Below are 16,402 nucleotides of genomic sequence, written 5' to 3' on the forward strand. Positions count from 1 at the left end.
GCGGTGCGGGGCCCGCCTCCAGCCACACCCGGGCCAGGCCCCCAGAGGAGCTCCGCCCCTCGCCCGTCTCCGCTCTCCCGGGATCTGGGGCTTTGGGCGTCCAGGCGGGGAACTGGTAGCATCGCTCCTAGGATGCAAGGGCCTTTTCTCTCCGGCCGGGGGTCAGATCCTCGGAAAGCCGAGCCATCCCATCCAGCCGCTTGCCCCAAACCGGGCGCAGGCCGTGGTCACTTCTCTAGGAAGCTACGAAGGTCCCGCCACTCCCTCCCTCAAAGGTGCGGAAAGCCGGCTTCCCCCAGCCCTCGGGGAAGATTCCTGACTCCCCGCTCGGTCGGGGCATCTGAGGGCAGGAGCTGCGCCAGGCGTGCCGGATAGTGGACAACACCCACACCGGACAGCTTGTCCCCCACCCGGACCCAGACTCCGCGCCGCACATTGCCCCGGGGGGGCCCGGCGCAGTCACGCGCGCGCAAGGCTCACGCTCTCCGCCCATTACACCTGCGCTCCGCCCCCTGGTCCTGGGCCTGCGACCGGCGAAGGCGTTTGGGAAGCCAGGGCGGCTGCGGAGGCGCCCATCTCCCTGATCCAGGGCCGGGGTTGCTCGAAGCCTGCCGCCGCTCCCAGCCAGCCCGCATCCTTCTCTGTCCTTCCCTCCCCCCGCCTGCCACGGCGCCGGTATCCGCAGCCACAGCCCGGGGCCGGTGAGGCGGCGAAGGGGGAGGGGAGGAATCAAGGGATGAGCGCCGGGAGGGCGTCGGGGGCCCTGAGCCGCACTAGGACGCCCCTGGAGCCGGAACCCGAGCGGAAGCCGGAACCAGAACCAAATCACCGGTACTGGGCGGGCCAGGTGGTCTGGGTGGAAGAAACCGAAAAGGGGAAGGGGTGCGGGAGTACTGAGAGGAGAGGGTTGCAGAGGCCTGGCTCAGACCGGCTCGGAGGAGGTGAGGGCGCTGACTCAGGCGCGATTTCTGCTCCCGCCGCCTAAGAATTCCGTCCCATCTCGTGCTGCAGTGTCCTTGGGAGGGACAGAAGCGCGAACAAGCTGTAAAGGGAAACGCTCGGGGCGTCGGGGAAACAGGACCAGGGTTGTGGTAGAGAGCTTGCGTAGCCGCTCACCTCTTGCCTCGGGCGGTACTGGCGAACCAGCACCCTTGGCCCGGACAGCTCCCCGGTTGGGTAGGGGGTGGAGCCGGACCGCTGAGACTAGCTTGTTTCAGACCCTGAGCAAGGCATTCCTACCCCTCCCCCATTCCCAGCTGCAGCCCCCTAAACCCAGGAGGCGCCCTGGCCCGCGCTCGCCCCCCAGGACCTCATGTCGGAACCACAGCCTGACCTGGAACCGCCCCAACATGGACTGTACATGCTCTTCCTGCTTGTGCTGGTCTTCTTCCTCATGGGCCTAGTAGGCTTCATGATCTGCCACGTGCTCAAGAAGAAGGGCTACCGCTGCCGCACGTCGAGGGGCTCTGAGCCTGACGATGCTCAGCTTCGGCCCCGTGAGTGAAGAGCCTGGAACCCTGGCTCAGTCACCTTTCGCCCTTCTCCCCACACCTTTGCCCCTCACCTCTGCCTCCCTGACCAACAGACCTAGGCCAAATCCTGGTCAAGCCTGCTCAGGAAGCCTAGTAATGCATTATTGAGTCAGCAAGTGGGGTGACACCACTCTGAAAGCAAAACTAGAAAAGGCAGCATGGGCAGGAAGGGTCCTCTGATGGTAGTCTTGGGCTCCCATTCGTGTCCCCATCTTTTCTGGTCCCTGAAATGCTGAGTCCAGCATGATAACAAGTAGGTAAAAGGGTATGTCCTGAGCAATTTATGATGGGGGCCACCAGGTAATGTTCCCCCAAAGCTGACTCATTCCTGCTTCCTTGCCAATCTCTTTCATCCTTCAGCTGAGGATGATGACATGAATGAGGACACAGTGGAGAGGATTGTTCGCTGCATCATCCAAAATGAAGGTGAGTCTAGCCTAGCCCCTTGCTCCCTCCTTCTCCAACCTTCTCTTGCCCTGACCTCCACCTTCACTGACTCCCTCTTTTCCTTCTTCCTCAGCCAATGCTGAGGCCTTGAAGGAGATGCTGGGGGACAGTGAAGGAGAAGGGACAGTGCAGCTGTCCAGGTGAGCTGGAAACAAGGGCCAGCATGACTTAGCTTGCCTTGGAGAGTATCCTCTCCTCCAGCACAATCCTCTCCCAGTCTCTTTGCATGTATGGGGTTGGGGGAAGGGCAAGGCCGGCTAACTTACACGAACAAAGAAGTTATGTAGAAATCTCGATTCCTTCAAGCCGTATCTCTCATCTAGTCAAGCCTAACATTCACCTCTAGTGCCACTCCCTTGGGCTAGCAATGCTCTTTTTAGCAAACAGCCCTGGAAGAAAGAACACATGGTCACTAACATCTTCATGTTGAGTTTATTAAAGACATGAAAAAATGTCAGGGTCTGGGGAAATTGGGGCTTCTGGAGTTTTAAGAAGCATGCTGAAAGAACATAAGAAACAAAACATGAAGGGAAATGGAAATGTTACCCCTGCTCCCCTCCTCCCTGCTGTCCAGTGTGGATGCCACCTCCAGCCTGCAGGACGGAGCTCCCTCCCATCATCACACAGTGCACCTGGGCTCTGCAGCCCCTTGCATCCATTGCAGCCGCAGCAAGAGGCCTCCACTTGTCCGCCAGGGACGGTCCAAGGAAGGAAAAAGCCGCCCCCGGACAGGGGAGACCACTGTGTTCTCTGTGGGAAGGTGGGGCAGGTGCTCCAGGGAAAGGGAGGTTGAGGTAGGGGGCCCAAAGATCAGGCACTTGATCCCAAAAGTGGGCCCTGGCTCTTTCCTCCTGGACTGGGAGCTCCAGCAGGAGTCAGGCATACGGTGTGCCCTACAATCTTAGAAGGCCTCCCCTACCTTAGGCTTGAGGGAAGTAGCCACCAAACCCAGGATGTCCCTGGTCAGAGGGGAGGGCCAAGCAGCCCCTGAGTTGTGGTCCTAAACCCCAGTGTTCCCTCCCCTCCCAGGTTCCGGGTGACACACATTGAGAAGCGCTATGGACTGCACGAACACCGTGATGGCTCCCCCACGGACAGGAGCTGGGGCTCCGGTGGGGGACAGGACCCAGGGGGTGGTCAGGGGTCTGGAGGAGGACAGCCCAAGGCGGGGATGCCTGCCATGGAGCGGCTGCCCCCAGAGAGGCCACAGCCCCAGGTCCTAGCCAGCCCCCCAGTACAGAATGGAAGACTCAGAGACAGCAGCCTAGCCCCTTGTGCACTTGAAGGGAACCCCAGAGCCTCTACAGAGCCAACACTGAGGGCTGGAGGGAGGGGGCCTAGCCCAGGGCTGCCCACTCAAGAGGAAAATGGGCAGCCAAGCAAACCGGACACTTCTAATCACCAGGTAGGAAAAAACAGCCAGGGCTGCATTGGGCTCAGCTCTTATTGCTGTCTACTCTGGGGGGCACTGATAGGACCTACTCCTGTTATCTGATTATTGGTCCTCCCCTTTCTTTCAGGTGTCTCTACCACGGGGAGCAGGGGGTATGTGAGGTGAGTCTGCCTGAGCCCTAAATGAGGTAATCTTGCCTTCCCAACACCTACTTAAACTACTTAAGCCTTTCAGCTCCCTGAACCCACAGAGTAAACTGCAGGCTTAGCCTTTGCTATAAATCCCTTGGTTTGGTGGTGGGAGTAGGGAAGGTTCTGCAGCCCCAGGGGAAAAGCTGGACACAGCTTGAATAGGAAGCAACAGACTTGTTACTCTTCCTCTTCTCCAAGTCTCCTTCTTCACTGTGCTGATGGACTACCAGCTGGCAGGGCCAGGGGGTGGGTGGGCGTGATGGCCCTCCCCTCTACTGGACAGCACTGCCCTCCTGCTGAGGGAGCAGCTCTACTTCCACCTGGAGTTGCATGGTCTCAGGCTGAGGGGCCTCAAGAGAGGTCATGGCCCCTCAGTCTCTTCTCCTTCCCCTGCCTGCAACAGGCTGCCTGACTGGCCTTCCCCAACACCTCGCTCTGTATGATAGAGCCTGGCAGCTGGGAGTAGGCTCCTGCCCCTGGTGGGCCCCTAAAGCAATAGCACCATAGACCCCCTGCCCTCTTAGCACAAGAGGCCCAGGCCCTGGCCTGGCCTTCATGCCCTTTATTCACTGTCAATAAATCCGCTTAGACCATTACAGCTGCTTCGAATCCTGGCTCCAGCTCCTTCTGATTCCCAAGGCCTGTTCCTCTCCCAGGCCCAACCCCAGTAACCCTGGCATCCAGAGTGGGGTGGGTCACAGAGCCAGGGTGGAGACAGAGGTAGGCCAGGACCACTAGAGACTTTGATGGATGGTTTCCAGCCCCAGAGATTTCAGGCATTTACCACCCTAAGTAGGGCGGTGGCAGAAGAGAAAGGAGTAGTTCAGTCCTAGAGATGATAGAACAATTGGAAAAAAAGGAGTAGGTTCCAGCCCCAGAAGTGGGAAGGGGCAAGTTTCTACCCTTGGAGGTGAGGGGGGAAATAAGGGATATTCCAGCTTTTGGCTGTGTTGCTCTGGATCACTGAGGGTGTGGTCTGACAGCTTGAAGATAGGGGCAGCAGCATCACTGGGGGTCAGGGATTCCCTGGCCTTCAGGTGAGGGGATCTGTGTGGTCAGGATCCCGGGCTTTAGCTGGCGGGGGAGGTGGTGGACGCATCTGTAGGGAACACACAGTTAGTTCTCCAGAGCCCTCCTTAAGGTTATCCCTATTCCCACAGCCCTGCAGACACAACAGGACTGGGTGGAATGACCCTGTACACACACTCTTCCCCAAGGCAAGGGCCCTTACCGGCCTGAGTCGAGGTGCCATCATGTCCAGGAGCCCAGGGAAGTCCAGGGCTTTGTCTGGAAACAAGAATCACAAGTCAGTCTTCAGACTTTGTTTTGTTCAATATCTCCAGCACTTAGGACAGTGCCATTCTATAAATATTTGCTAAATTAATGATCACCATCACTCCATCCACTATCCTCAACATTTACTGGGCAACTGCTGTATAATCAGCTCTGCTCAAGGTACAAAACAAAGGGAGATAGGATACACAGCATTCCCACCCCCAATAGCTGTCAAGAAACCAATAATGAAACCTCAACAAACACAATAAATAACTAAGTGCTAAGTTACGCCAAGTGAACTTGGGGTGGTAGAGATGGTGGTAACTCTAGGGAGGGAGACTCCTTGTGGACAAGGTGGAAGTACCAGAAGGTTTTAGAAAAGGCAGGCATTCTACAGCCATAAAAAAGAATGAAATCATGTCCTTCACAGCGATATGGATGGAGCTGGAGGCCATTAACCTAAGAGAACTAACTCAGAAACAGAAAACCAAACATTGCATGTTCTCACTTGTAAGTGGGAGCTAAACAATAGGTACACATGGACAAAGAGATGGAAATAACAGACACCCAGGACTCCAAAGGGGGCAAAGGTGGGAGTGGAGGCAGGGTTGAGGGCTGAAAAATTACCTATCAGGTACAATGCTCACTATTTGAGTAACAGGTATGCTAGAAGCCCAATCTCCACCAGTATATAATATATCCACATAACAAACAAGCACATGTACCTCCTGAATCTAAAATAAATAATAAAACTGCTATAGACATTTTAAAAGAAAAATAAAGGTGAGCATTAGAAAAGAAAAAATAATGACATAAAGGTAGGTATCTGGACACTAGGAGCAAAGAGTGCACTTGGGGAGCACAGTGAGAAAAGTTCGCTTTTTTTTTTTTTTTTTTTTGAGATGGAGTCTCACTCTGTCATCCAGGCTGAAGTGCAGTGGCACAATCTCTGCTCACTGCAACCTCTGCCTCCTGGGTTCAAGTGATTCTCCAGCCTCAGCCCCCCGAGTAGCTGGGATTACCGGTGGGCACCACACCCGGCTAATTTTTGTATTTTAGTAGAGATGGGGTTTCGCCATGTTGGCCGGGCTGGTTTTAAACTCCTGACCTCAGGTGATCCACCTGCCTCAGCCTCCCAAAGTAATGGGATTACAGGTGTGAGCCACCATGCCCACCCCACTAATTTTTAAAATAATAACTGACTACATACTTACTGTGCCAGGCACAATGCTGTGTAGTCCACGGGCATCTTTTTTAACTCTCGTAACAATTCAGTGAGCTAGTACCTTTTCCTTACCTCATAAAGAACATAAACTGAGGCCCAGACAGGCTTAGAATCCCACCTCAAGTCACATACTTGGAAGTGACAGAACAGGACCTGAACCAGTCAGCCTGGCTCCAGAGTCCAGGCAAGTGCTGTCCACCAAGCTGCAACAGACCTTATTGCAAGATGCCTGGGGGCACGGAGAGGACCGGAGGGTGACCTAGGAGCCCAAGCTTCCTTGTTCTTCCTGTCTGTTAGCCTCCCAGGGCCCTCAATTCCCTCCACTCACCCCCAGGCAGGACAGGTGCAGGGGGCCCATCCAACGCAGAGGTAGGTACAGGTGGGGAGAAGCTGGGAGGAGAAGGGGATGGCAGCACCTGGAGGTGGGGTGGGCACGGAGTTATTCCTAGCAGGTGGGGAGGTTTTACCAGCTTTTCCTCTCATCCCATTTTCAGTTCCTTCCTTATCACTTCCCAATACAGGTAGTGGCCAAATGCCTGTATTCAGGTGGGGGTTGTAGCTGACAGATATTTCAACAACCAATATGTATTGAATGTTTACGTTTACCATCTCACGTGTTCTGCTAGCACTTCACACGTACTAATACATTCAGTCCTCACCTTTACCCCATGAGGTAGGCATTTATTTTTTTTTTTTGAGATGGACTCTCGCTCTGTCGCCCAGGCTTGAAGGCAGTGGTGCCATCTTGGCTCACTGCAACCTCTGCCTCCCAGGATCAAGTGATTCTCCTGCCTCAACCTCTCAAGTAGCTGGGACTACAGGTGCATACCACCACACCCAGTTAATTTTTGTATTTTTAGTACAGATGGGGTTTTACCATATTGGTCAGGCTGGTCTTGAACTCCTAACCTCATGATCCACCTGCCTCAGCCTCCCAAAGTACTGGGATTATAGGCATGAGCCACCATGCCCAGCCAAAGTAGGCATTTTTATTAATATGACTCCTATGTTTAAGACCCAAGTTAAGCCAGCTGTCCAAAATCACAGAGCCAGTTATTGGCAGAGTGCTGGCTAGAACCCAGCTCTCCTGATGCCCACTCCTATGCTCTTCTGCTGTATGTATATACAGTATAACAACAGGCATTCTTATATTGAAGCACCTTCTGCATTCCACTGTGCTAAAGGCCTTACCTCGATTATCTCTAATTATGGCAGTGAGCCTGCTAAAGTAGGTATTATCCCCATTTTCCATGTGAAGAAACAAGCTCAGAGAGGTTAAATCATTGTTCAAGTCATGCAATAGAAATGTGAACCCAGCCGGGCGCAGTGGCTCACACCTATAATCCCAGCACTTTGGGAGGCTGAGGCGGGTGGATCACGAGGTCAAGAGTTCGAGACCATCCTGGACAACAAGGTGAAACCCGTCTCTACTAAAAATACAAAAATTAGCTGGGCGTGGTGGTGTGCACCTGTAGCCCCAGCTACTTAGGAGGCTGAGACAGGAGAATTGCCTGAACCCAGGAGGCAGAGGTTGCAGTGAGCCGAGATCATGCCATTGCACTCCAGTCTGGGTAACAACAGCGAAACTCCGTCTCAAAAAAAAAAAAAGAAAGAAATTTGAACCCATATCTATCCAGCACTAAAGTAGAACCCCCAAACTCCTATGAAGTTTCCCTTTCCCCTGCCCAGCCATAAGAGATGGGGAGGCTCAAGCCACTATAGGTAAACCTGGGGAGCAAAGAGGGCATTAAGATGAATATGAGGTTTTATCGGGGTGGGAGGGTCAACCCAGAGGTGCCTGGGGAGTTCAAAGAGAAGGTAAGCCTCACCTGTTCAGGGTCAGAGAGTTCAGGTGGCCCTGGGGGGCCAAGCAGCTCTTCCACCAGAAGAGAGGGGAAGACCCCAACACAGCCTCCAAATTCTCCCCTCCAGAAGCCATCATCTACTCCATCTTGGGCCCGGGGAAGCAGACGGATGAGCGCCCCCTCGGGGAAGCTCAGCTCCTCTACACTCTGTCCGGTGTAGCTGTACAGGGCCCGCGCCAGGAATGCTACAGAGGCCGAGAGACGGTGAGAGGGAGGCGGGTGGCGGTGCGCCAGGACCCTGACACCCCAGGGCTATAACCCCTAACAATTCTCCATACCAAGGGTTCCCTGACCCAAAATTTCCCTTTCTTACCTGTGGGCTCTGCCCCGGAGGGATTGTCACTGTCTTGGCCGTTCTCTGGGAGGGAGAGGTCGGGGAAGTTGAGATACCGCTCAGGGACAAAGCCTACCTCGCCGTGCTGGTTCCGAGCCTGCTCACCCAGCAATGGGAATAGATATCAGACTTACCTCAGCAGTCCATGACCCTGGCTCTCCTCTACTCAGGCTTGTAGCTTTTCCTGGCTGGGTCCATGGGAGCCACAGAGAAGTCCCTCCCACTGCCCCCAACCCAAAGTCACAGCCCAGGGTCCCATACCCACCTTCACCCATTCGTCAGCGTCTCCCTCCTCTATGACCTCCAGCCACTCACCCTCCATGATGGTCAGCTCATCCTCATGCCCTGCCTGGGCCACACACGAAGGATTAAGGACTTGGCTGTCCCCCCACCCTTGCCCATCAGAGGTCCCCATACAATTCATACCTGATAGCGAAATACTACATGTGCAGGGCAGGGGAGGGGCCTGGTGGCCAGGGCTGAGGGGGCAGGCTCCTCAAAGAGCTCTCCAGTCTCCTCACATTCCTCAAAGTCAGAAAGGTCAGCATCCTCAGCCTGGAGGGGCAAAGAACAGACCTCATATGGGGCCCACTCTCAAGCACTGGTTCTATCTCCCACTCTTCCATCTTCCCCCTGAAGGACACCATGGATTCCCCCTCCAAGGTAGTAGCACCCATCCACTCATCCTGTACACAACCACAGTCACCACAGAGCAGGGGAATACTAACAGTGATAGCAGCATTATAGCAATTGAGTACGTACTATGTGCCAGGCTCAACACTAAGTATCTTATGTATGTTGTCTCATTCAATCTTCATAAAGAGCCAGTTTTATTTTGCACAACTATTAACCTCACTTTACTTACAAGGAAACTGAGGTTCAGAAGGTTAAGTCACTTTTCAAGATTGCCCAGCTCATAAGCGGAGTTGCTGATATTTAAAGCCCTTACAGATTGCCCCGGAGCCCTACTTCTTAATCATTCTATTATGCTCATAATAAAAATTTACTGAAGACTCTATGCCAGAGATTATGCAAAGAATTATATATGAATGATTTCACTTAAGCCTCACAATAACCCTATGAGTTAGGCACAACTGTGATTCCAATTTTATAAGGTCTGTCTTCCACTGGAGTTTTTCCCTTCTAAGTATGTATGGGTAGTGTCTCGGGAGGAGCTCACAGTTGGAGAGAGGTCCCTTTGGGACAGCCGAGCCTCACTGAGCCGTCGCTCCTGCTCCACCTCATCCTGGGCCTGGGTCATGGCTGGCTTCAGCCAGCGCTGCACATCTAGGCCTGCCCCCTGCAGCAGAGCCAGCCGGGCAGCCCCCTTCACCTGGCTCACCTGGCATGAGGAGGAAGGAAGTTAGTGGAACCTGGCCCATGGCAGCGTCTATTCTCTGCCTCTCCCTTCTTTCCTTCCCACAATCAGAAAGAGAAGTAGAGGGAGTGAGGCTTGCCTGAGAAGGTGGGATCTCTAACCCCAGGGCTGTATCTCACCTGTGCCCGGTGGATGCTCTCTCGCACTTCCTGTAACCTCTGTTCTATGCCTGGAGCCTCCCTCTCTAAAGCCTGCTGTCGCCTCTGCTCCAGTCGCTGCAGTACCTGGTTGGGAAGGCAGAGAACAGGGGTGGGTGGAGATACTGTTGGACATGACTTGCTATGGGCCTGGTACTTTGCTAGTTGCATCACACACATTATGTCATTTAATCTTCCCTAAGAGGTGAGCACTATTATTGGCCCTACTTTAGCAATGAGGAAATTGAAGTCCAGAAAGGTTAAGTCACTCCCTTACTCAGGGTTACAGAACTAGGAAGCAAAAGAAGAGAATTTGAACCTATATCGGTCTAGTTCCAAAAACTCTGCTCTTTACTACTGTGCCACACTGTTACCTTAAAATACCTCTCATCCATTTAAGAAAAAAACAAACAAAAAACAGACCTTTCCCTCCCCTCTGTAGCTCCATGACAACCCCAATGGCTCTAGGATCCCCTCTCAGCTCTTCTTGCTGAGATAAGAAGGTGTCCATGACACCTGCGCCCCCCACCTCACCCGATGCCCATGGTTCTGGATCTTGTAGTCACGGGCAGCTCGGCTGGTCAAGCGCTGAACCTCTTTCTCCAGGCCACTCTCGCCAGCCATGCCTTCTGCTCCCCACTCCAGGACACACACCTGCATGGGGCAGGAGGTGCTGTGAGAGGATGTGAGGCTGCTCCTTCTCTCCAGTTCCCTCCTTTTTCCACTCTGTCTTGACCTCCGAGGACAAGGACAAAGAGGAAGGGGAACATGCCCATGGCAGGGACACAGGTAATGTGGACACAGAGATACAGAGCTTCAGAAACGGGATCCAGGTCGAGGGACAGAGGTAGAATGAAAAGGATGGTGCAGTCAAGTGACTGAAAGGTAGACTGAGGTGTGTTTTTGTGTTCTGGTGGGAGGGAGGTGAGCTGGAGTTCTGAAATCCCCTCTCCATGGTGTAACACACAGTAAGTTAACACAAAGACAAGGATAATGGAGGAGGAGGCCTAAACCATAGTCCCCTTTATATGTGGCCCAACAAGCAGGAAGGTCTCACCTGATCAGTCCCTGCTGGCTGAAACTGCTGAGGTGGAGTGGGGGAAAATACACCAGGCTCCTGAAGAAACAGCTTCAGGTCTTGCTCCCAGCTTACCTAGGGGATGGGGAAAGTCAGTCACTCATTCACTGGCTCACTCTCCAACTCTGTCCCTAGCACTTCTTGGAAGAAAGAGGACGTGTGAAGGAAAGGGGCAGATGTGCAGTGGGAAGGTCTGCGTTGGGAGGGAAGGGTAAAAAGGATCCCTGGGGAACTCTTACAGGCTGAAGCCCACACCTGGGAGATTGTCTGCTCCCCACGGTGGGCATGCTCCAGGATGACCTCTGCGGCTTCCAGCTCAGTGCAGCTCAGGGAGGTCAGGGGGTCCCTCAAGTGTTCTGACAGCTCACTGACCAGGGCCTAGAGAAAACCCGAAGATACTGACACCACCCTTCCCCCAGACCTCTACTGTACAGTAGGCTCATTCCAGATTTGATGGGTATGGACATGAGGTATGGGAAGGAGGGAAGAAGACATTCGTGAGAAAGGCCCTCATGTGTGCAGAACACTTAGCAGTTTACTTCACATTCATTCTCTCCTTGAGCCCCATTAGTGTTATAAGATAGGCAAAGAAGGGGTTATCCCTCATGAGGAATCTGGGGTTCAGAAGGGTTAAGTGTACTGAACAATGCCATGCAGCCAGCTAGGAGCAGAACCAGAGCCCAAGTATCTATCATCTACCCACTCTAAGCAGACAAGATCCCCTGTACCACCCAGCATCATGGGCATCAAGAAGCAGGGGAAGGTCCTCCTCTCCCTCCCTGCTGAGGAACGGGTATCTGGGTTAAGACTGGCCTTGAGCAGAGCTGGCAGTTCCTCCTGGTAGTAATGGTCGAGGTGGGCATTGGTAGCCACCAAGTTAAGCAGGTACTCATTGCGGGCTGCTCGCAGCTGCTGGGAGTACTGGGCTGACTGAGTGGACAGCTAGGAGGGTAAACTGGTGTCAGTTGGATGCCCTCGACCCCCAGAGTCCTTCCAAGACCAATTGAGAAGCCAGATCCAGAATGGATTCTCACATTATTGAGTGCTTACTATGTGCCTGGCACTACACTAAAAATTTTGCATACTCACAACTCCTGGTCAAAATCCTCTGGTGCCTTCTGCACACATTTAAAATAAAATCCACTGTTCCTTACTGTGGTCCACCAGGTCCAATATGAGCTGGCCCTGGCAACCTCTCTGACCTGTTTTCAAGTGCTTGTTCCCTTGCTCACAGTACTCCAGCCACACTGGCCTTCTCTCAGTTCCTCAAGCTTACAAAGTTATTCCCACCTCAGAGCCTTTGCACTTGCCAATTCTTCTCTATGGAATGTTCTTCCCCTAGATCTTTGCAAGGCCAGCTCCTTCTTGACAGTTAGGCCACCTATTCAGAGAGGCCTCCCTTTAACTTCTATCCCTTTGTTATTCTTTATCATAGTACCTTGTTTTATTTTCATCTTAACATAAGTATTTATTTGCTGCCTGTCTTTCTTAACCAGACTGTGAGGGCAGGAACTCTATTGGTAGTGTTCTCCACTGTATCCAGAGTGTCTAGAACAGTAGCTACTACATATAGATCCTCAATAAATGTATATTAAAGGACTGGAAAAAAAAGATATTCTTTCCATTTTAAAAATCAAGAAAATAAGCCTCAGAAAGATCAAGTAAATTAACCAAGGTCACCAACCCAGGAAGGAGGGGGGTCTGGATTCTACCCAGTCTCTCATACTTATGCACCTAGGTTCCAAACCACTAGACTACTCTGCCCCCTCTCTTCCCTGACCCACACTTATGCCCTCATCCCTCAAACCTTGGTGCTCAGTTTCTGGAGACTGGTGCGAGAGTGGAAGATCCCATGGTCACTTCGGTTTAGCCTGTGCAGATGAGGGAAAGGAGTCAGACCCACCCCAACTGGGAGAATATGAGATCAGAGTCGGGCCCAGGTTTGGTGACTTGGCTCCAACCCCACACAGCCCCACCTCCCTGTTCCCCCACCTTGGGCTTCCCCAATCTCCATGATCCCACCTGGCCTGGACATCAGCTGCCTTCTCCTGTGCCAAGGCCCACACTCGTTCCCGCTGCCCATACAGCTTCCGACTTCGGCTCAGCTCCCGGACAGACTGCAGCACCTCAGCCTGCGCCCTCTGGAGGTTCTCTGTTCCCTGTCGGGATGCATACACAAAGTCCTGACCTAGGCCACCTCTGGTCCCAAGCCAGCTCTTCCTTCACCCCATCCTCTGAGCCATACCTTCCTAAGCACCTGCTCCTTGGCGCTCCGCCCTGTACCCCCTGCTAGGTCACGGTATCGGTCGGATGCCTGGATCCGGGTTTGGCCCCCAGCCACGGTGGCATCCAGCAGGCAGCGCCAGGCACCAAATACTGTCCTGCCCCTCCCCAGAGAAGGTCTGTGTTGAGGAGGAGAGCACTCCACAGCTTCATGAGACCCGCCCCCCACCGCCCCCTGACCAACACCATGGGAGACAGAGTGCTTTCCAGTCCTCCCTTGTCTGGGAGCCCATCAATCGATCAGACCATTAGCTCAGCCACAAGCCTCACTCCTGCCCTCCACCCAACCCACAGTGTCCTTGCTGGGTCAGCTCCTCTGCTGCTGCTGTGTCAGCTCTACCTGCAGCTCACATGCCCTCCCCACTTGCTAGGCCTTCATCCCCACAGGTTTCTGGGGCTGAGCTCCCCATCACTTTTTAGCCCCTGTGGCCCACTGCCTCCATAGGGCCCACCTGTTGTCCATCTCGCCACTCCGATGCCCTTCCCTCTTCAGGAATGGACCAGCCAGTTTCTGGAGTGCCTGGTGAAAAAGCCATCGCAGACCAAGTTCCCTTTCAAAGACCCACCCCAACTGGGAGAATATGAGATCAGAGTATAATCATACCATTCTTTGGGTACATTACGTGCCACTTGCTTTGCTAAATGCCTTATAGTCATTAATTTGTTTAATCCTTACAACAACAACCCTACTGCATGAAGGTATTATTATCGTTCCCATTTTACAGAGAAAGAAACCGAGACCAAGAAAGATTAAGTAACTTGTCCAAGGTTACACAGCAGGGGTCTAACACCAGTCTGTCTCACTCTAGGCATCTGCTCTTGACCATAGTAGAGATAGGTATGGACAGACATTGCTAGTGATGTAAAGGAGGCTGGAACAAGAGGTAAGGTCCAGAGAAAAGTCCCATACCTGCCCATACTCCCGTTCAATGGCTGCCCTCTGCTTGCTGTAGGATCTGTGGAGATTGCAGATGGGGGGTGAGGTAGGGGATAAGGTTATGTTTGGTCCTGTTCTCCCATCCTCAGTCCTCTACTCTGGGCAGGAGGAAGCAGGGGAGCCAGGTTCCTAGAATGTGACTACACCCAGCGGGAATGGGACTGATAAGAGTCCTTGAGATCACCTCGGGCAGCTGCAACACAGGAAACCCTCATCTCACTGCTCAGGGCCCCAGCAGGATCCTCCCCACCCTGGAGGTTCATCTGTGGGCTTAGGGGTGAAGACTGATGGGGGTCTGGGTACATTGTCTGCCAGCCTTCCAACAGGTTTGGAAGAAGGAAAGGGATTTTGCCCTAAGCTTGATTGTGGGGGTGGGGGCAGTGGTGTAGAGTCAAGGGCTTTGAGGGAGGGTTCCTGTGTGTTTATGTGGGTGTGGAGTGGGGGGGTTAGGTGGGGGAGCATTCCTATTTAGTATCTGGAGAGGCCAGGCCTAGGGAGAGGGCTGTGGATGGGTCGGCTGTGGAGCTCTTGGCCCGTTCCTCCAACCGGGCAGATGTATGTTGAGAAGAGGCGTGCAACGACTAAGTGAAGGGGCTTAGGGGCTACCTGATGTCCTCCAGCAGATCCGCCTCCCTTTGCTGCCGGGTCTGAAGGATGCTCAGCTGTTCCAGGAAGCGAAGCTTCACCTCCTGGGCCGGCTTCACCTGTGGGGGCAAGGAGAGGGTGAAGACCCCCGGCCCGAGGCCCTAAAAAACACTCCGCGCAGGGAGCGGTGAGGGGGCGGGGCCGGGGAGGGGCTGAGCTGTTTCCTCTGTTACTTCTGGGTTGGCCTCTGACTCCTTCCGACTTCCCGTCTCCCACCCCAAGTCGGGTGCCCCCCTTAGCTCCCTCTGCTCCCCTAGCCCGCCAGGAGTCCCCCATTCAAGACCAAGCTTACTTTTCGGGGCGGTGGCTGCATCTCCGCTTCAGCAAGGCAGCCAGCGACTGGACTCCGGAACTCGAGGAAGCCCCGCCCAATGTGTAGCCCCGCCCCAGGCCTACGAAGGCCCCGCCCTCTGCCCGCCCACGCCTCGTCCGGCGACGGCGCAGGGCGCGGAAGCGAGAGGGCGCCGCGGAGGAACTAAATCTGTTACTACTGAGAATACACCGGGAGGGTCCGGGCGACGGGGCAGACGCAGCGTGCGCTGGGCGGTGGGGAGAACCCCAGGCTTCTGAGTCAAGACGCCTGAGTTCTATTTGTAGTATAGCCACTGATTCAGCCTATAATTATTGATAATTATTCATTTGCATATGTAGATCACCAGCCCCCGAGCTAATGATGAGGAATGGCGAGAATCTCAATGTGTGACCAGGGAAACTGAGTCACTGGGCACCTGAGCAAAGATGCATCTGACGAAGAGAGGGCTGGTCCCAGACCTTTTCCTAATTCCCGCTTAACTGGAAAAGCAAGCGTCAGCGGGGTGGGAAAGATGCCTGGAGCCAGGAAGGAACCAGGCCCAGAGGAAAAAAGACTGGGTCCCACTGAAAAACTAAACGATACCAGAGAGTCGGTGAGAACTGGGAGATGCGCAGGAAGCCCCTGCCACCTTCAGGATCTTCCAGCCCAAGCAGTAATTTCTAAGGAGCCTCAGCCCATTCCTCATACTTCTCACCTAAACTTCTTTGGCTCAGGCACCCGTCTTCGTACCCTTGACAAAGCTCAAAACTCTAGATTCACACTTACAACTCCCCAGTGACACCTCTACTGGTATCTATAATAGGAACCTCAACTTTTAAAGCTTTTAAAACTCCTTCAACCTGATCCTCCCTCAGGTAACATTTTAAATGGCACCACATTTCCTCCAGTTAGTTAAGTCAGAAACTCAGAGTCAGTGTGCCTTCTCCTACCCCTCCATCTATCCATCAGCAAGTCCTATAGGTTCTATTTCAAACAACAACAAACAAAGAAACAAAAACCTGTTGATCCACTTCCCTTGATTTCCAAGACCATCATCCTAGTCCAAGCCACCATTATTAGTCTTCTGGTCTAATATCTGGTCTCCTTGCTTCCACACTGCCCCCACCCCAACCCACTGTTCACACAGCACTCAGAGTCATCAATCTTTTTTTTCTTTTTTAAAGGGAAATAAGATCTCATCACTTTCTTGTTTAAAATGCAATTACTTCAGAATAAAATCCAAATAGAATCCAGGGCCTTCAAGGCTATGCATGGAAGATCCTGCTCACTGTGCTTCAGCCTCCTTGCTGTTCCCCCAGTAGACCAAGTTCCTTCTAGTGCAGAGCATTCTTCATGCCTGCTTTCTTTCTCCAGAAGCTCCTCCTTCCAG

General features: G+C 53.4%; 2 protein-coding genes across 6 annotated transcripts; one reads left to right on the top strand and one right to left on the bottom strand.

Annotated features, from left to right (window-relative positions):
- The first annotated feature begins 507 nt into the window (after positions 1-507).
- RELL2 (RELT like 2) lies at positions 508-9,280 on the top strand. 2 transcript variants are annotated; one of them, XM_035287106.3, is made up of 8 exons: positions 508-831; positions 1,257-1,496; positions 1,893-1,958; positions 2,053-2,119; positions 2,554-2,739; positions 3,009-3,384; positions 3,500-3,533; positions 7,996-9,280. In XM_035287106.3, the coding sequence occupies exons 2-7, from the start codon at positions 1,313-1,315 to the stop codon at positions 3,530-3,532; spliced, it is 912 nt and encodes a 303-aa protein (XP_035142997.1). In that variant the 5' UTR covers positions 508-831; positions 1,257-1,312; the 3' UTR covers position 3,533; positions 7,996-9,280. The 2 variants fall into 2 exon arrangements, with proteins under 2 accessions (XP_035142997.1, XP_035142982.1); XM_035287091.3 differs by lacking the exon at positions 7,996-9,280 and adding an exon at positions 3,762-4,159.
- FCHSD1 (FCH and double SH3 domains 1) lies at positions 2,393-15,084 on the bottom strand. 4 transcript variants are annotated; one of them, XM_035287058.3, is made up of 20 exons: positions 15,013-15,084; positions 14,682-14,779; positions 14,049-14,094; positions 13,591-13,658; positions 13,101-13,236; positions 12,878-13,014; positions 12,663-12,726; positions 11,669-11,797; positions 11,111-11,233; positions 10,835-10,930; positions 10,312-10,431; positions 9,760-9,864; positions 9,443-9,604; positions 8,689-8,817; positions 8,528-8,611; positions 8,242-8,359; positions 7,893-8,113; positions 6,392-6,479; positions 4,795-4,850; positions 2,393-4,662 (listed from the first exon to the last, which is right to left on the bottom strand). In XM_035287058.3, exons 1-20 carry the CDS (start codon positions 15,031-15,033, stop codon positions 4,597-4,599), a joined length of 2,067 nt encoding a protein of 688 aa, XP_035142949.1. In that variant the 5' UTR covers positions 15,034-15,084; the 3' UTR covers positions 2,393-4,596. The 4 variants fall into 4 exon arrangements, with proteins under 4 accessions (XP_035142949.1, XP_035142941.2, XP_078217792.1 ...); XM_035287050.3 differs by having other exon boundaries at positions 13,101-13,242; XM_078361666.1 differs by lacking the exon at positions 6,392-6,479.
- Between the last annotated feature and the right edge of the window lie 1,318 nt (positions 15,085-16,402).

This window comes from Callithrix jacchus, chromosome 2, assembly GCF_049354715.1.
Source record: "Callithrix jacchus isolate 240 chromosome 2, calJac240_pri, whole genome shotgun sequence".
In the NCBI taxonomy this organism is placed as follows: Eukaryota; Metazoa; Chordata; class Mammalia; order Primates; family Cebidae; genus Callithrix; species Callithrix jacchus.